This window comes from Orcinus orca, chromosome 19 (genome assembly GCF_937001465.1).
Source record: "Orcinus orca chromosome 19, mOrcOrc1.1, whole genome shotgun sequence".
Classification (NCBI taxonomy): Eukaryota; Metazoa; Chordata; class Mammalia; order Artiodactyla; family Delphinidae; genus Orcinus; species Orcinus orca.
The window spans coordinates 11,361,802-11,381,398 of record NC_064577.1 but is presented as its reverse complement, the minus strand read 5'-3'; the positions used below and the strand labels follow the sequence as shown (position 1 = coordinate 11,381,398).

The following is a 19,597-nucleotide window of genomic DNA, read 5'->3' as shown; positions in this document are numbered from 1 at the left end:
CTCCAATTATCAGTTCCTAAGTACTGGTCTGCAAGACGTTTCAAGTACAAACTGCCCCCGGGGCCTCCACACAAGACAGAGTCTTATCTGCCATGTAGGCAACAGACAAAGCCAGACTCCTCAACAGAGGGAAGTTCTCCAGATGACACTGTATTCTTAGAGAAATAAAGGCATATGCACCCCGTAACAACATATGAAAGTTTTGTTGTTTGGTTTGGAGAAGGTACTTAAAATGCAGGCCATAACTTCAAAAACTACACGTCTGGGGCTTCCCTGGTGGCGCAGTGGTTGAGAGTCTGCCTGCCGATGCAGGGGACACGGGTTCGTGCCCTGGTCCGGGAAGATCCCACATGCTGCGGAGCGGCTGGTCCCGTGACCCATGGCCACTGAGCCTGCGTGTCCAGAGCCTGTGCTCCGCAACGGGAGAGGCCACAACAGTGAGAGGGCCGCGTACCACAAAAAAAAAAAAAAAAAAACTACACGTCTGACAAAAGGCTGTGAGTTAAAGATGAATTCTCCTGACCACCACTCACAACGAAAATTAAGGGGCACTAGCAGAGGACTCACGGGCAGGCTAGTCTGACTACTCAAATCTTGACCCCATAGATAACACTCAATTCTCCCTGCACTTTCCTGGGAGGATGCAGGTAGGTATAGATAACCCCAAACCAAGCTGAATCAAAGCAGGCGTATGCAGTAAAACCTCACGTACTTTGACCAATGAGGGGTCAGAGACAAAGATCTAGCCTGTGCAATTTAAGAAGTTAATTTACAGAGCATCCTAGAAGAAAGTTTAGTTTAGTAAACTAAACTTAGTAAACTTTAGTTAAAAAAAACACTTTAATAAAATCCCCAAGTTACTCCAAATGCCTTCTTGACAAAGTCCTGCCCTGCTACCCAAAGATTCTACTACCTGCCATTAGTGGCAGTCATATGAAAGCAAAGCATCAGCAAGGACGGGACCCAAGTTCACTGAGAAATATCACCTGCTCCAGGGCTTTTCAAATACTGCAAGTAACCAGTTACCAAAGTACCACTCCCAGACCACAGCGCACGTGCCCCCAGAGCTCCGCGTCAGGCTCACGATCCTTCCCAAGCCACTAACAACTGATCAGAGCCGGCATCAGTGTGGAAGCCTGTCTGTCAATCCTGTCCACGTTCTTAAAAGTGCCTGGGGAGTTTGGTTTGGTGGAAAAAAACATGGGCATGAAGGACAAATAGTTCTCACTCTCACCCTGGTTCAACAACTACCAGATACACAGGCTTGTGTTAGTCAAACCCTTCTGGACCCGTTTCCTCCTGTTTAATTCGGTGACACCAGCTCTACAGAATTACTGTAAACTGAGAAGACACACAGCGGAGTGCCTGGCACACAGTGAGTAGCAGTTCTACTAAGTACCAGTTCCCTTTCCCTTTGACTTTCTTAACTTGGTCATAGAACCATGTGAGCTTACTTTCAAGATAACTTGTATGGCAAACTCCCCCTTAATTGGTAATACTGAGTATAGTATTACCAATTACTGTGATTAACCACATGAGTTATACAAAAAAATATATTAATTTGCCGCTAATTCCAGTTCTCCATAGGTTTGTGCTTCCATCTGAGAAAGGGGGTGCCCAACGGTTTGTCAAGCAATGATGAGTGTATCAAAACAAGAGAGAACATCTAATCGACAGGAGAACACCTGTTTGTTCTTAGGTACTTCTTGGCATTGAATTATTCTGCAAACAATCAATGTACCAATTCCAAAGGCCCTTTAACTGTTACTGCTTTGGCAGAATTTGATAACCATTCATATTTATTATTTTATCTCCTTGAAAATAAAACGAATTCTTCCACTGACCTCCTTCCTCCCTCACCTGATCCACATCCACTCTGCCTGTTTGCCCTAATAAGGCTCTGCTGTGCAGCCACCTTTGTACAGCCATGACAGTTCGGGGGACAGGGTGAGAGATTAGTCAGGAAAATAAGGAGAGAGAAGCGCTGGGGAAGCTGATATAGGGAAGTAATAAGTCAGGAAGGCTTCCCAGAGGAAATCATAAGAGCTTTAGGAACAAAGTAAAACAAGATGGTAGAAAAATGGGCAGGGCATTCTAGAGGTACGGAGAAAGCAGGGCAGAGAGAGGAAAGAGTTCAGGGGTAAGAGCCTGAGCTTTGGCATCAGTTCTTAGGCAAGTTACTTAATTTCGATTTCTTTATCTGTGAGGATTAAATGAGAATGCATTTAAAGCTACGAGGTGGCACAATTAGAGCTGTGGAGACAGGAGCTTAGAAATCTCAGCACCGGAATCTGAGGTAAGACGGCTATCAAGGTGTATGTTTGTGGGAAGAGGAGTTCCCATGAACACTTACTTTGAGAGACCCACACGCCCGAGGAAAATAGGTCATACAAGCCTTCATTCCTTCCAGTGCTGAGAGCTCACTCTGTGGGGAAACAGAAAGTAAGGAAGAGGCCGAGGGCCCAACGCCCCAGACCCTATTTCCACCCCACCGCACGCCCCTCAGGGTCCCTTCTCCTTATACTTTTTCTTGGCCCGGACCCCTTCTCACTTCTTCAGTCCTATTCCCCAATCACTTCCCATCACATTCTTTAACCCAATGGGTATCAGTGAGGGCAAGCAATGCAATGGGCCCAGGGGAGGGGGACCCGGGCAGGCGTCTCACCTCCGGTCTGAGGCCCAGCAGGGAGGTGAGAAGGCCAGGAAGGTGGTTCATGGAGATGTCCCGGAAGAGTGTGGGGAGCTGGGCCGCGTAGCGGAGCAGGTCCCCCAGCACAGCCACGGCCAGCTCCATCGTGGGGGGCGGGTCCTGGGACTAAAGAGCAACAACACCCCATGCTCCCAACCTCACCTTCACGGTCACCGAAAGGAGGAATGAGAGGTATGAAAACATGGGGCTTTTGACAAACACCAGTTAACGTCAACATTACCATCAAATCTACTAGGGACAGCGGCTTCCCTGGTGGCGCAGTGGTTAAGAATCCGCCTGCCAATGCAGGGGACGTGGGTTCAAGCCCTGGTCCGGGAAGATCCCACATGCCACGGAGCAACTAAGCCTGTGCGCCACAACTACTAGGCCTGCGCTCTAGAGCCCGCGCACCACAACTACTGAAGCCCATGCGCCTAGAGCCCATGCTCCGCAGCAAGAGAAGCCACCACAGTGAGAAGCCCGCGCACTGCGACGAAGAGCAGCCCCTGCTCGCCGCAACTAGAGAAAGCCAGTGCACAGCAACAAAGATCCAATGCAGCCAAAGATAAATAGATTAAAAAAAAAAATCCACTAGGGACAGAGCGTATTAGAGATATGGAGCATCCGAAGTAACACATTCATCTACAGACAGGACGTGTGTTCACACTTTAGTACTATGCGCGTCTGGGGGTCCGAGGAATTTGGGGGGAAAAAAGGTAACAAAGCCATACTTTAAAGATCTGCCTGACTAGAGCATCTCAAGAGTTTCTTTCTGCTCCCATACTACATTTCCCTGCTAGGAATGGAGAGGAGCACTTCTCAGACCACAAGAAAAGTCTCAGCCAAAACAAAACCGCCCCATCTCGCCAAGCTTGCTTCTGGCTGTGTCAGACCTACCGTGGAATTCACGGAGGAAAAACGGCTTAAATTTATAAAGAAGGACTTCTCTAGAAAATTAACATGTATCTAAGGGAAAAGCCTTCAGCACATTACCCCCTGCTAGACCAGACGCCACGTGTCAATGAAACAAACAAGAATGCTTGTTAGGAAGTCCGACTCAGTGGGCCTACCAACCACAAGCAGGCCTCAACACTGTCCAGCAATCCTCCTGCACCTCTCGCTCGTTAACTCCCTTTGCTACTCAGCCCCTCTCCCACCACCGTCACCTCCGTATAACCTAACCTGCAACTTCAGAGAAAGCTGAAGCCCAAAGATGGGCACTCCCTCAGCTTCCGACCACCAAACTGAAAACTCCACCTCCATCCTCATCCCTGCTCTCCTTCCTCCTGTCCCACTAGAGGAGATGCTCCTCCCATCCGAGGACAATCCCTCCTCAGTGCTTTAGATAGTCCCCCCTCCCTTCTTCACAGAACCTAACCCTGTAAACTGGCCCCCTCTCTCCAATCCCTTTCAAAAGGATTCTTCCTACTGACATTTGTGCATGCTCCAGTCTCCCCCATCCTAAAAGTCCTTCTCCTGAGCCCAGACTCCACTTGCCCAATCTCAGCTGTTGCCCAGTTTCTCCCTCTTACCAGCAGAGCCAGACGTCTTGACAGGACTGCCTACCTTCTCCACTTCCACTCCTTCTCCCACTCACTGCTCATCCCAGGGCAACCTGGCTTCCGTGTCCACTGCTCCACCAAAAAACACTTTCACAGTCTCATTACCCTTGAGTTGCTAAATCTGATAAAACATTTTCAGTCCTTGTCTTATTCCAGCTCAGAAGGGCATAAAGAGAAATGACTCCTCCGTCTTCCCTGAAGTATTTGGATTCCATTCAACCCACCATCCTGGTTATCTCCTTTCTGCTGCTCTGTCTTGTCTGCTTTTTTTTTTTGCGGTTCACGGGCCTCTCACTGTTGTGGCCTCTCCCGTTGCGGAGCACAGGCTCTGGACGCGCAGGCTCAGCGGCCTGGCTCACGGGCCCAGCCGCTCCGCGGCATGTGGGATCTTCCCGGACCGGGGCACGAACCCATGTCCCCTGCATCGGCAGGCGGACTCTCAACCACTGCGCCACCAGGGAAGCCCTGTCTCGTCTGCTTTGTAAGCTCATCCTCCTCTACCTGACCACTGACTGTGGAGCGCCTCAAGATCCAGTCTGTATAAGTATTCAACTTGATCATCTGAGCCTCATCCTCAGCTGCAGCTGCCATCTAAATGCTGAGGACTCTTCCTCTTTGTAAAACATATTGACTGAAGCCCCCACCACTGAACCCTCAGGGTTACCCTCTGAGATATCTGGTCACTTCCACGCACACTAGGTCAAGGGTATGCTTCCTGGGGGCCTCTACTGAATGCCCAAGACCATACTCATGTTATTTTCACCACTCCCCTTGGAACCTGGCTGTCTTCCAATGTTCTGATACCCGGGAGTCATCCTGGACACATCCTTTCCCTGACACTATTCCATCATTAGGACCTGTTGTCTATTTTGCCTCTAAATCTCTCTTGAAATCCCTCTTTGCCTCCAAATCTCTCACCTACTTCTCATCATGTCTCCAGCTGCCGCCCTAGTCCAGGCTACCGTGAATGCTCTCCTAGGTTACCCTTAGTACCTTCCTCGTGGTCCTTCTGCTGCCATTCTGGCTCCTTTCTAATCCTGTCTCACCACAGCAGCCAGAGTGGTATTTCCAAATGAAAGTTTGATCACGTCACCACTACCACCACCTCCTTCCCCCTACTCAAAACCTTCCATGAATTCCCACTGTTCTGAGAATAAAAACCAAACCCCCTAATATGCCTACAACGCCACACACAGCCTGGTCCCCATGCACATACCTCCCCGGTCGCATCTCATTAACCTCAGCCACACCAGCCTGCTTATAATTCTTTACAAATGAGTCAAACTCCTTTTCTCTCAGGACTTTTGCAGGCTTAGAACACTTAGAAAACTCTCAGCCCAGTTCACTCCTACTCATCAGAACAGCCCTCCCTGAACCACTGACCCTGATCACCACCCCAGTCTGGGTCAGGTTCTCTCGTTACATGCTCTCAGAGAACTACATTCTTTACCTCCAGAGCACCTACTGAAGTTTATCTTTTCACACTCATTGTATAATTATTCTCTTTCAGGACTTCCTTGGTTAAGACTCTGCACTCCCAATGCAGGGGGCCCGGGTCCAATCCCTGGTCGGGGAACTAGATCCCACGGGCACGCCGCAACAAAGAGTTCACATGCCGTGACTAAGGAGCCCACGTGCCACAACTAAGGAGCTGGCAAGCTGCAACTAAGACCAGGCGCAACCAAATAAATAAATAAATAAAGTAAATGAATAGATTTTTAAAATAAAATAAAAAGCACTTAAAAAATAAATATTATTCTCTTCCACTAGAACACAGATCAGCAAACCATGGTCTCTTGGTGCCTGTTTTTGCACAGCCCACAAGCTAAGAATGGTTTTTAAATTTTTAAAGGGTTGGAAAACAAACCCACAAAGAAACACTACGCAATAGAAACCATGGGAATTCCCTTGTGGTCCACTGGTTAGGACTCCACACTTCCACTGCAGGGGGCACGAGTTTGATCCCTGGTTGGGGAACTAAGATCCCATGTGTGTGAGGCACAGCCAATAAAAAACAGAAACCATATGGGGTTCGTAAAACCTAAGACATTTTACTATCTATAGACACCTAGAAAGTTTCCCAACCCCTGCAAGAGACTCTAAACACCTGAAAGCAGGGTCCAAGTACATCTCTCCACCAGAGCTTAGCACACAACCTGCCATGTGTGCCCAGAACATGCTTGTGGAAGAACTAAGTGGGGATGTCATCAAAGGTTGTAAAAGCAGAAAAAAATTTAAATGTTAAGAGGAAGAGAGGAGTAGGGAAAAAAAACACCTGGGGAATTCCCTGGCAGTCCAGTGGTTAGTATCCTGCGCTTTCACTGTTGAAGGCACGAGTTCAATCCCCGGTTGGGGAACTAAGATCCCACAAGCCACACAGCGTGGCCAAAAAAAAAAATTAAAAAAAAATTTGGGGGGACTTCCCTGGTGATGCAGAGTGGTTAAGAATCCGCCTGCCAATGCAGGGGACACGGGTTCAAACCCTGGCCTGGAAAGATCCCACATGTCATGGAGCGACTAGGCCCGTGCACCACAACTACTGAGCCTGAGAGCCACAACTACTGAGCCCACGTGCTGCAACTACTGATGCCCATGCCCCTGGGGCCCATGCTCCGCAACAAGAGAAGCCACCACAGTGAGAGGCACGTGCACCGCAACTAAGAGTAGCCCCCACTCGCCTCAACTAGAGAAAAGCCCACACACAGCAACGAAGACTCAATGCAGCCAAAAAAAAAAAAAAAAATTAGTAAACTATTTAAAAAAATCAAACATCTAGGAAAAGCAGCTTTAGAGATGTCACTCATTAGAAAAGCTAATAAGGATGTGAAACAGCGGTTACAGAGTATGAAAGGTCAGATGAATTAAAATAACCCAGTAGATAAAAATATCAAAACGTGGGCTTCCCTGGTGGCACAGTGGTTGAGAGTCCACCTGCCGATGCAAGGAACACAGGTTCGTGCCCCGGTTCAGGAAGATCCCACATGCTGTGGAGCGGCTAGGCCCGTGAGCCATGGCCGCTGAGCCTGCGCGTCCGGAGCCTGTGCTCCGCAACAGGAGAGGCCATAACAGTGAGAGGCCCACGTACCGCAAAAAAAAAAAAAAAAAAATCAAAACGTTTAAAAGGATGTTTCTATTTGAAGCTCATCCTCCCTGCTAGAAAAAAACTGCTTCTAATTATTCTGTCCTCAGAACTAAATGTCTAAGCCACAAATATGTACCACATCCAGAATGGAGAATACAGCATGGCTGAGGGAGGGAGGGAGGGAGGGAGGCAGGGCGGCGGCTGAATCCTTACCTGCAAGACCTGCTGAATGCTCCGAAGCCAGGATACACAGTGCTGCTGGAACATCTCTGTGGGGCTCTCCCCCACTAGCAGGGACAGCAGACACAGGCCCTCAAACCTTGTAAGAAAGGTGAGTGACAAGTGGGTGGTGGCTAGACTGCAGAGAAAGCAATTCATCGCCCTTTAACGCTCACTGGCTAGAGAAACACATCACCTCCAGATCCACGGCAGCTTCTAACTCCTGAAATACTTGGAGGACTTGGAGTGAGGTGTGGGCAACAAGGAAAGAAGGGAACAGAAGGTGGGGCACAGAAACCTGGAAGCTGGAATAGGTGGGGTTCAAAGCCAAGTGAACTCATGAAAAGAATCAAACTCTCCACCTTCTTGGGGAATGGAGAAATCTCAGGAATCCGTGGGGTGGTGACAGTGGATGGACAGATATACAGCCCTCTTCCTAAAGAAACATCCCCCTGGAGAAAAAACAGGGTTAAAGACTTACCGAGTTTTGATAGAACCAAGACGTGCATTACTGAGACCCACCAACGCGCCAACAGCTGAAAGGTTCTGGAGGAAAGAAGACAAGGAAATGAGTTGGGAATAGGATGCTAAAGACACAGGATTTCTCCAAGCGCTTCCCTGCCCCACTGTTTCCGAAGCCTTTTCTGAAGTAACACCTCCTTTGAGACCAAAAGGCCATTCCTCTAGAGGCCGACAACCTTTTCCCTATTTTCAGTAGGTGACACACACAGCAGCCTGTCCTGTCCCGTGGGCTTTCCTCAAGTTACATCCCACCTGTCCCCTCCCCAACTTCCCACCCAACGAACTAGTGTTACCCAGAAGGCTAGACAGCCCGACTCATCCCAGCTACCAGACTTCAAAGACAGGCTCCTTCCGTTTCCCTAGACAGCACCTAGCGCAGAGGGACATCCCTAAATGCTTGCTGACTGGACACTAAACTCATCTGACCCCTTGTTCCTTCACCCCAAATCCCCCTCCTCCTGTTCCTGGCTCCCTTCGAGCTGCTAATGCCAACATAAACCAAGTCAACCAGAGCTTCCTTCCTGTACATTCTGGCAGCCCTGAAAGAGGTCTCCTCCTCAGCCCTCCCACGAGTAAACTCTCCATGCTTAAATGGCCAGAGTCCTCTGGTGGCCCCTGTATCCCCCTAACTGTACTCATCATTCATTCTTTCAACAAACACATCTTATGCCTGAATCAGATGAAGGAATACAGAGCTGAATAAAATAAATAAGGTCCCTGTCCTCATGAAGGGAAATGTTGATTCACTTAATAAACATTTATTTACCTACTTTATGTGAGACATTGTTTGAGGTGCTAGGGAGCTTATATTCTAGTTAGAGAAGACAGAAAATAAACAAATGACCAAATAAGAAATAGCATGTTGGAGGGTGCTAGGTGCTAAGGGGAAAAATAAACTGAGGAAGGAAAGGAGAGGCTGGAGTAGGGAAGGGAGACAGCACTCTATGTGGAGTGGACACAGGGCCCTCTAAGAAGCTAGTTGAGCAAAGTGAGAGCAAGGCGTACTGATACGCTCACACGCACTGTGAATATAAAATGGTGCAGCCACTTGGGAAAACAGCCCAGCAGTTCCTCAAAAGGTTAGAGTTAACCATATGACCTAGCAACACCACTCCTAAGTATATGCCCAAGAAAAATGAAAACACACGTTCTCATAAGAAATCGTATACGAACATTCATAGCAGCATTACTCATAACAGCCAGAAACTGGAAACAACCCAGATGTCCATCAACCATGAATGGATAAACAAAACGTAGCATATCTATACAATGGAATATTACTTGGCCATAAAAAGGAATGAAGTTCTGAGACATGGATGACCTTAAAAACATTATGCTAAGGGAAGGAAGACAGACCCCAAAAGCCACGTATTGTATGATTCACTTCTATGAAATCGTCAGAGCAGGCAAACCTATGGAGACAAAAAGTAGCTTAGTGGTTGCCTCAGGCTGAAGAGCAGAGAGAGGTTGGGGGGAAATGGGGAGTGACTACCAATGGGTATAGGGTTTCCTTTGGGAGTGATGAAAATGCTCTAAAATTGATCATGGTGATGGTTGCACAACTCTGCAAATACTAAAAACCATGGAATTGTACACTTTAAATGGGTGAATTGTATGTGAATTACATCTCAATAAAACTGTTTAAAAAAAAAAAAGGCATGCTGGTAACTTTTTGTTGTTCCAGGCAAAGCAGAGAACAAGAGCAAAGGTTGTGAGATGACAGCACACTAGGCATATCTGAGGAGCAGCAAGGAGGTGACCTGTCACTAGAGGAGACTGAGCGGGAGAGACGAGGCCCCGGGAGCAGGGTGGGACCTTTTGGAGTCATATAGGCAACCGTTGACTTTCACTCTGAATAAGATAAAAGCCATGGGGTAGAGAAGAATTAGGCAGAGAAGGGATATTACTTGACATAATTTATTTTTTAAAACACATCCACAACACCTGAGTTGCCTTGTCCAGAAGGCAGAAGCAGACGCAAGTAGGAGGCTATTTTAAGGATCCAGGAGAGAGACGAGGCAGTGTAAAGAGCGTGGTAAGAGTGGGGATTCAAGCCTCAAGCTGTGGTTATACTCTGAAGTTAGAGCCCACAGGATTTGATAACACACTGGATATGGGTGGGAGATAAAGAAAAGAGGCAAAGCTAATTCCAAAGTTTTTTGCCTGAGCAACTAGAAAGATGGAGTTGTCACTTACTAGGCAGCAGAATACCGCAGGAGGAGCAGGTTTGGGGTTCAGTTTCAGGTGTTAAGTCTGGGATGTCTATTTAATGCCAAATAGGCACTGGGTAGCTAAGTCCGGAGTTAGGAGAAATCCCGGTTAGAGTATGGATTTGGGAAGTTGTCAGTCATCAGACTGGATCAGCTCACTGTGGGAGTGAGTGTAAATAGAGGAAGAAAGCAGTACAAGGACTGGGTTCTTGGGCACTCAAACACTGAGAGGTTAGAGAGGAGGAGCCAGTAAAGAAGGCTGCGAAGGAGTGACCAGTATGGTAAGAGAGGAATCAAGAGAGAGTGGTATCCCAGAAGCCAAGTGAAGAAAATTTTGCAAGAAAGGAGTCATCAGCTGTAACAAATACTACAGACAAGTAATAGGAGGACCAAAATTTGACCTTTGAACTTGATATCTTCAGTGGTCATTGCTGATCCTCAAGACTTACCAAGTCACCTGGTAAAGCAGTATTTTGGTGAAGTAGTTAGGCTAAAATCCTAAATGGGATGAGTTCTAAGGGACAACCATCAGGGTAATGATTCGTTCAGGGAAGAATCTTTAATGGACACTAAAAAAAACAGGTGAAAGGGTAACAAGACACAAAATTACATAATCTCCCCACAGGAAAAAACCAAAACTTTATAATGAAGAAACCTGGCAGACATCACTTTAACCCATGATCAAAGTTAACATCACCAGTAATGGGACAAAGAGACATTATGTGCCCCCTGATACAACGCGACAAGAATGTCACACATCATTTCTGCAGTGTTCCTGCCAAAACTGCACAACCTGAACCTAATCCTCAGAAAACAGCAGACAAACCAAGCTAAGGGACATCCTATAAAATAACTATCCTGCACTCTTCAAAAATGTCAAGATCGTAAGAAATTTTTCTTTTGCCATCAAGGACACTTTTAGCACAACTGACAAAATTGGAGTAAGATCTATAGATTAAATCACTTATGGTACTGATACTGATTTTGAGTTTGATGATGGAATGCAGTTATGTAAGAGAATCGTTTTTAAGGAAATGCACGCTGAAGAATTTACAGGCAAAAGGGCATCATGTCTGCAACTTCCTCCTTCATGGACCCAGAAAAAATATGCACAGAGAATGATCAAACAAATATGCATTTAAAATGCTGACATTCAGGGAATCTGGGTGAAGGGTATATTCTTTCAAATTTTCTATAAATTGTAAATCATTTCAAAGTAATATTTTTTTAAAAAGAAGAATGGGAGAAAGTACAAGTGCAAACAACTCTTTTGAGGAGTTTTGCCATAAAGAGAAGCACAGAAATGGGGCAGGAGCTGGAAGGGGGACTTTTTTTAAAGTGGTTTTGAGCTATATGCTGATGAAAATGACCTAAGCGGGAAAAGCTGATGATGAACAAGTGGAGAAGCAATGGACTTGTGTACATGCAGAGGGGACAGATGTCATGTACAAGCAGAGGGCTGGCCTTAGTAGGGGCATGGACCAGCTCACCCCTAGTAATGGGAGGGAAGGCAGAGCATACGAGCACAGACACAGGTAAGCTGGCAGATGTGGTGACAGCAGCCTATGGGAATTCCCATCCCCCAGTTTCTATTTTCTCACTGAAATGGGAAGTGACTTCATCAGTTAAGAGTGAGGATGGAGAGAAGTAATCAGAGGTTGTCTAGGAAAGTGGAAATGTAACAGGATTGCTAGGCAACACTAAGAGTCCACTTGAGAAGATGATAGCCATGAATTTAAAGTGAGACCAGCCAGCCAGGATACATGTATCTCCAGCCATACTGAGCTGTAACAGGTACAGGCACCAAATAAAAGGACTTGGATTTAACACAGAGAACATGACAGATAATAAATAAGTTAATTTATTTCAAATAGTGATAAACGCTAGGAAAGAACCAAAACAGAATAATCTGACAGAAAATGACTGAAATGGGAAGGACCACTGTATTTTAAAACAGCGTGCTCAGGAAAGGCTCCTCTGAAATGGTGGCATGGAAGCTGGGATCTAAACAAGCAGCTCACCGCCCCAGGAGTTTCCCAACAAAGAGTGAAGGAACTGATGAGCAGTGGCCTCAGCTGCTGCAGAAATGAGATCAGCCTGGGTGGCTGGAGCACAATGAAGACAGGCCAGGAGTCGTGTGAGGGGAGGTCAAGAGGCCAGCACAGGCCGCACTGCGTGAGGCCTGGTGCAATAAGTCAGCGTACAGTTTCAAGCAGGACGATGCTCGGGTCTTACTGACAGTTTTAAGAAGATCACTGGGTACTGGTTAGAGAATGGGACAGTACCAAGCCCTAGGGACACAAGGCAGAACAAGACACTCTGTCCTTCAAAGTGTGTGCAATTGTAAGGGAAATGAGATACAGGATTTGTTTTAAAATGCTCTGGGGTGGGAGGGACTTCCCTGGGTCGAGTGGTTAAGAATCCACCTTCCAATGCAGGGGACGCAGATTCGATCCCTGGTAGGGGAACTGAGATCCCACACGCCACGGGGCAACTAAGCCCACATGCCACAACTACAGAGCCCATGCGCTCTGGAACCCGCGTGCCACAAACAGAGAGCCCACGTGCCGCAACTACTGAGCCCACATGCCATAACTAGAGAGAAGCCTGCGTACCACGACGAAAGATCCCCTGCGCCGCAACTATGACCCGATGCAGCCATAAATAAATAAATAAAGATAAAGTGCTCCGGGGGCAGGGGAGGTTGCAGGCAAAGTTGGGAAAGTGGGAATGAAACAAGACTGGCAAAAATGTTCACTGTTAAATCTGGGTGATAAGAGACAGCACGAGCCGGGGTGGGGGTGGTTCAAAATACTATTTTCTCTACTTTTGTGTCATCTGAGATTTTCCAGAAGTTTTTTTTTTTTTTTTGTTAACTACACACGAAAACAAATCAAAGCCCAGTTGTGTGGGTATGGGGGAAGGAGGTTGAGTGTATATGTACAATGAATAAATAATTTCCATATGGTGTAATAAAGAACAGCTAATCATAGGTGGTTTGGAAAGGTTTCCCAAAGGCAGTGACAAACAAACATTGAGTTGAAAAGATTTGGGGGATTGTTGGGGGGGAGTGGGGGGGGCGGGTATGGAGAGGTGGCACAGGGAGAGATTCCAAGCACAAGTGCAAAGGCCCTGAGGCAGGAAAGTTCAGGTGCTTAAGGATTTTAAAAGGCAGCAAACAGGTTAAGGATTTTACAAACAGGATCAGCTGTTATGTGGGAAATGAATTAAAAAGAGCAAGACTGACAGCAAGGAGACCAGCTGCCATAATGCAAGCCAGAAACTGTGAACTGTGCTCAGGTAGTTCCATTTTGGTACTGAGTTTGCAGTACCTGTGGGAAAACAAAGTTGGTGATTAAGCGTAGATGGATGGGCCAATCAATGGATCTCTTTTTCTCTCACGCTCCAGGCCTATTTACTTACCTTCATTTCTCATCTCAGCTAAGCTAGAAATTCTCCGAGGAAAAGGATGATGTCTTACTTATCTACCTAGAGATGAGGAATAGTAGGTAACACATAAGAGATACTCAAAAAATCTTTGTTGAATGAAAATCTACGAGGAAGTGAAGGAAACCCACCACACAGGTCCATGTTCTGAGAACTCAATACAACACAGACAAGTAGAAAAAAATTCAAGGCAAGATATACCCAAAAAATATAGTACAGGCAATTTAAAGGTGTTTCCCACATCACCCTTAGATTCTTTACTCAAAATTCTTCTAAGGGAAGGGAGGGTGGGCAAGGGATGAACTGGGAGTTTGGGGTTAGTAGATATAAACTATATCAAAACATATAGAATGGATAAACAAGGTCCTACTGTATAGCACAGGGAACTGTATTGAATATCCTGGGATAAACTATAATGGAAAAGAATATAAAAAAGAATGTATATATGTGTATAACTGAGTCGCTTTGCTGTACAGCAGAAATTAACACAACACTGTAAATCAATTATACTTCAATTTTAAAAAAATGCTTTTAGACATTTAAGAGAAATTAAGCAAGACATTAAGTTCATGTAGCTCGCCTTGAGGGAGGAGGGGAAGACTTGAAAGAGATGATGACGGAAATCACACATTTATAAACAGAATAGATAATATTTCAGAAATACTTAGGAACCACATGAATCACAGGAGGGGAACTGGGCTAAGATATCAGAGGCACAGTTTTGTCACCCTCAATGAGGACTAATAAATAAATGAGGTCATCTCTAATAAATTTGGGGCTAAGATTACTGAACCACCCAGCAGGTTGTGATAACCCTCTTCCTGGAAGGAAGCATAGAGCTGGGAAGATCCCGGTAACAAATGTTGGACAAGGAAGAACTCATGTACACGAGTCTTGAAGGATGAATAGAATTTGGGGGAGGGTTAGCGGGAGAAGATGGAGCACGGGAGATAATATTAAAGGTGAACCTACTGTAGGTTAGACAGTTATGTCTTCTTAGAATCTGGGTAAGATGATGGGGGTTAAAGCCAGGATGGGGGCAATGGGAAAGACATGGAAAGAAGTGGACAGATCTGAAAGCTACTTAGAGAATAAAATCAAAAGGACTTAACAGACTGTATACGGAGGTGTGTGAGCAAAAAGAAAGTGTTCAGAATGACATCTGGGTTTCTAGCTTGTAGGACTGAATGGAAGTTAGATTCTATTCTGTGTATAATCCAAAGGACTCTTCTAAACCAGTCTACAAAGCGCTGCATGATCTGTTCACTGCCTACTCACCTCAGAGCGCCCACTCTCTTCCCCTCCATCTCTGAACCTCAAGCACAATGCCCTTCTTTTCAGTTCCTACCAGAGGACCTTCCCACATGAGCTTTTCGCTGACTGAACCGCCCCTCCTATTTTCTTCCCCTACCCAACTCCTATGATTATCTTTGGGGATCTCAACTTAAACTCCAGTACCTCAAGAAAATTTCTGCAATTTTCCAGATTAGGTTAGAGGTCCCTACTATACAATTCTCGTAGTGTTTTGTAACATTTTGTTCATCGCCATCGCATCTATAACTGGAGCGCCCAGCATTTAGCCCTCAGTAAGAGTTCAGTAAATATTTGTTGAATACATCCATTCACTCAGTCGAAACAATCCCCAAAACAGATACTTCCAGATGAAAAAGAAGCTAAAGATCATACATCTAGTGAATGACGGGGCCTGGGATCGAACCCATTCATGCGTGTCTACCGATAGCCTAGCAGTAGAGAAAACGAGGCCCTTTCTCTTCCGAGTTTCTTCGATTCACGGCTGATAAAGGAGAAATGCGTGAATCTCGTCCAGAGTGATACCTGGATCCGCTTTCTGCCCCCAGCTTTCCTTCCCTCCACCTCTCCACTGCAGCTGCAGTGCATCAAGACCCCGGTGCACAAAAGCTGCGCCAACCTTCCAACAGGGCCGCGGGCCTGCGGGCTACAGACTCACCTGGGCCCCGCCCACCGTCCCATGTAGCCGCAATAGGCACATGAGCCCCGGCAAATGTGGGACCGAGCGGGTTGGGGGGTGCACAGGAGAAACGGTGGACCCAGCTCGCGGCTGTAGCAACCCCGACACGCTCTCCAGCAGAAGCAGGCGGAGACGCGGGCCCGAGTTCACCGCCGAGAGACCCCCGGTCCCGCCGGGAACCCCAGCCGCGGAGCCCGCAGACGGCCCACTAAGAACAGCTGCCGCCATCTTCCCCTGGGCTCTAGAGGTGGCGTGGCGCGATGACGCAAATACCCCGCGACGGACGCCTCGAGGGGAGGGGCGTGAGGAGGGGGCCTTGGTCCTGCGCTTTGTAGTCCGGTCGCCGGCTGGGAGGGAGCATGCGCGGCGTGGAAGGGCCGGGGCGACCCAGCTGTGGGTGTTTAGTTCCCGGGGTGTCAAGGCCTGGTCGGTGGGCTGGGTCGAGGGCGGGAGGCCGGACCAGTGGCGGTTAAAGAACACGTGGTTAGGACTACAGGCGCCGGAGTCCAAAAGCTAGCCTTTAACGTAGGACACTTTCGATCTAGGTATCACTGGCCTGGCCTCGTTGTCTGAAATCATAGATATTGTTAACTACATTTACAACGACAGAAATGATACAATACACGTGCCTTGCAAATACAAATTCAAACAATAAAGAGGGCATAAAGTAAAAAGAGAAACTCCCTCCCCCAGTAATGTGTATACTTTCCTAATATTAGTCTATGCACAAACACATAAATACAGAGTATATTTTACAAGAGCAGGGTCTGTACTTTGCTTTTTTTTTTTTTCAGTACGCGGGCCTCTCACTGCTGTGGCCTCTCCCGCCGCGGACCACAGGCTCCGGACACCCAGGCTCAGAGGCCACGGCCCACGGGCCCAGCCGCTCCGCGGCACGTGGGATCCTCCCGGACCGGGGTAAGAACCCGCGTCCCCCACATCGGCAGGCGGACGCCCAACCACTGCGCCACCAGGGAAGCCCTGTACTTGGCTTTTGTCACTCGATATATATTGTGGGCAACTTTACGCCGTTTTTTAAGCGGCGCGGTACAATGAAATGGGCGCACCACGAGTTCACAATTCTTTTGCTGAGTACTTCCAGCTGCTCCAGTTTTTTCACTAATACACATTTTTTTTAATACAAACACTTTAATGAACATCCTGATACTTCTGTGCATTTTTTTGTACACAAAGTCTTCATAATTTGAATCTAATAAAATTCAAATCCCAGATTCAAATGCAAGGGTGATCTTTTTTCCTCTTTTATTGCACTTTATCTAATCCTTCTTCAAGCCCTGGCATTCTGCCTCCAAAATATACTACCCAGTAGGGTTCATTTTTCTCTATTTCTCCATCTCCAGTGACACTCTGGGCCAAGTAACCATTCTCTCTCACCTGGCCTCTTATGCTAGCCTCCTGCAGTGGCCTCTTCGCTGCTCTCCCTGCTCCCCTTTTGGCCCTTTGTACTCCCTTCTCCACGCAGCAACCAGAGTGGTCTTTTCAGATGGAAGTCAGTTCTTGTCACTCCCTGCTTAAAGCCCTTCAGTGGCTTCCAAATATCATGTGAATGAAATCCCATCTTTTCACCTTGGCCTACTAGAATCCCCACGATCTGACCCATACCCACCTGTGACCTCAACACATACCACATAAGTCACTCTCCCTCTCTTTCCCCATCCTTGAGCCACACTAGCCTACTTTCTGTCCTCTGGCAAGCCCATTCCCACCTCAGTGCCTTGGCACATGCTGCTGCTTCTGCCTGGAGAAACGTTCCTTGTATGACTGACGCCATCTGGCCATCCTCAGAAAGGGCTCCTTTTTAAGAAGTTCCCACTCTCACCCCCATCACCCTCAATCACATTACCCTATTTAATTTTTTTTACAGCTCATCGCACTATCCAAAATTTATTTTCTTACTTATTCACTGACTGTTGTGTTTTTTTGGCTGCGTTGGGTCTTCATTGCTGCGCGTGGGCTTTCTCTAATTGCGGTGAGCGGGGCCTACTCTTCGTTGCGGTGCGTGTGCTTCTCACTGCGGTGGCTTCTCTTGTTGCAGAGCATGGGCTCTAGGCACACAGGCTTCAGTAGTTTTTGCTCGCGGGCTCTAGAGCGCAGGCTCAGTAGTTGTGGCGCACGGGCCTAGTTGCTCCATGGCATGTGGGATCTTCCCGGACCAGGGCTCGAACCCATGTCCCCTGCATTGGCAGGCGGATTCTTAACCACTGCACCTCCAGGGAAGTCCTCACTGACTGTTTCTTCTGTCTAAAATACAGACCCCATGAGAAGGGTCTTGTCATCTTCACTATTTTATCCTCATCCCCTGGAACAGTAGTACCTGGCACATAAAAACTGTTCAATAAGTATTTGTTGAGTGAATAAATGAATGAGTTTTGGATGTAAGAAAATGCCTTTTTTAATTTTGACAAGAACTAAGCAAAATGCCCTCTAGAAAGTTTGCATCGATTAACACCCCTGCCAACCATGTAGAACAGTGTTCTCTAGTTTATACATCATCCCAAAACTAGGTTTATTTCTTAATTTTGTCAACTGAATAATGAAGAAGAATATCTCCTTCTTTCAATTTGTTTTCATTAACGAAATGGAGTAACTTCATATGTTTAGTAGACATTTGTGTTCCTTCTCTAGTTTATACATCATCCCAAAACTAGGTTTATTTTTTAATTTTGTCAACTGAATAATGAAGAATATCTCCTTCTTTCAATTTCTTTTGTTTCATTAGCAAAATGGAGTAACTTCATATGTTTAGTAGACATTTGTGTTCCTTCTTTATTAATTATTTTCCCATAACTTTTACCCCTTTTTCTATTGGGTTGTTTATCTTATTAATTTGTAGGGACTCTTTGTAGATGCGGGAATGTATTCTTGACTGTTATCTGTGTTGCAAGGTTGCAAGGGATTTTTTCCAATTTGCCTTTTTATTTTGTTATTTTTAAATTTCTTAGCCTTTTTCAAGTAAGGTGCTGTGGTTAAGGGCACAGACTCTGGAGCTAGACTGCAGGGTTTAAACACCAGCTTTGCTTCTTGCAAGTTGTGTGAGTCTGCAAGTTACTTAACTGTGCCTCCCCTTCTTTATCTATGAAGTGGGGATATTGTAGAACATTCACTCATAGGCTTGTGAGGATTAAATGAGTTGATATTTGTAAAATGCTTGGAACAATGTTTGGCACATGGTAGATACTGTACATAAAGTGTAAGCTGTTATTATTTCAAGCCCTGGGGTCTGATATCTTGTGAGGCTTTCCCTAACCTCCAAGGTTATAAAAATATTCTCATGTATTTTCTCCTAATACTTGTATAGTTTTATTCTGTGCATTTAGATTTTAAACCATTTAGAATTCATTTTGTTTAAGGTGTGAGAGATACAACTTTTTTTCCCAAATGGATAGCCAATTGTCCCAACCCTATCTAGTGAATCTGCCATTATTTCTCCATGTGGGTGTGTATCTGGACACTCTATTCTGTTTCATCGCCACGTTTAGTATGATTGCACCAATAACACTATTTTAATTATCATAACATAACAAATTATCTGGTAAGACAAATGCCTGCTTCACTCCAATTTTTCAGAATTTTCCTGACTATATGTGAAAGTTGATTCTTTTGATAATGTTTAGAATCCGGTTCCCCCCCCAATAAAGTCTCATTATTATTTTGATACAGCATTAAATTTATAGGCAATATGAGAAATGATGTCTTTGTAATGATGGTTTTTCCCACTATGATTATATGGTGTATCTCTTTCATTCTTTCCAGCCTTCTTTATATTCTAAAGTTGTCTTTATATTAGTATTTTTTTTAATACAGTAGCTTTAATGCCATGCAGACCACTACCTTTCAGCTCCAAAATCACTTTAG

General features: G+C 46.0%; 1 protein-coding gene and 1 long non-coding RNA gene across 7 annotated transcripts in view; one reads left to right on the top strand and one right to left on the bottom strand.

The window, feature by feature from the left end:
- PELP1 (proline, glutamate and leucine rich protein 1) overlaps nucleotides 1-19,597 on the bottom strand; it is a 45,935-nt gene that overhangs the window by 7,437 nt on the left and 18,901 nt on the right. For 2 of the 6 annotated variants that reach the window (XM_033423090.2, XM_033423088.2), the window contains exons 2-5: nucleotides 8,034-8,098; nucleotides 7,547-7,652; nucleotides 2,666-2,815; nucleotides 2,354-2,425 (exon numbers count right to left, since the gene is read on the bottom strand). In XM_033423090.2, coding sequence (XP_033278981.2) covers nucleotides 2,354-2,425; nucleotides 2,666-2,815; nucleotides 7,547-7,600 — 276 coding nt within the window. In that variant the 5' untranslated portion in view covers nucleotides 7,601-7,652; nucleotides 8,034-8,098. Of the gene's footprint in view, nucleotides 1-2,353; nucleotides 2,426-2,665; nucleotides 2,852-7,546; nucleotides 7,653-8,033; nucleotides 8,099-15,700; nucleotides 16,133-19,597 lie in introns of those variants that run through there. The other 4 variants (XM_004266959.4, XM_049702062.1, XM_012531965.3 and 1 more) reach the window with 4 other exon arrangements.
- LOC125962104 (uncharacterized) lies at nucleotides 478-7,020 on the top strand. The gene is made up of 2 exons (XR_007473514.1): nucleotides 478-1,375; nucleotides 1,578-7,020. It is a non-coding gene; the product is annotated as an uncharacterized LOC125962104 (long non-coding RNA).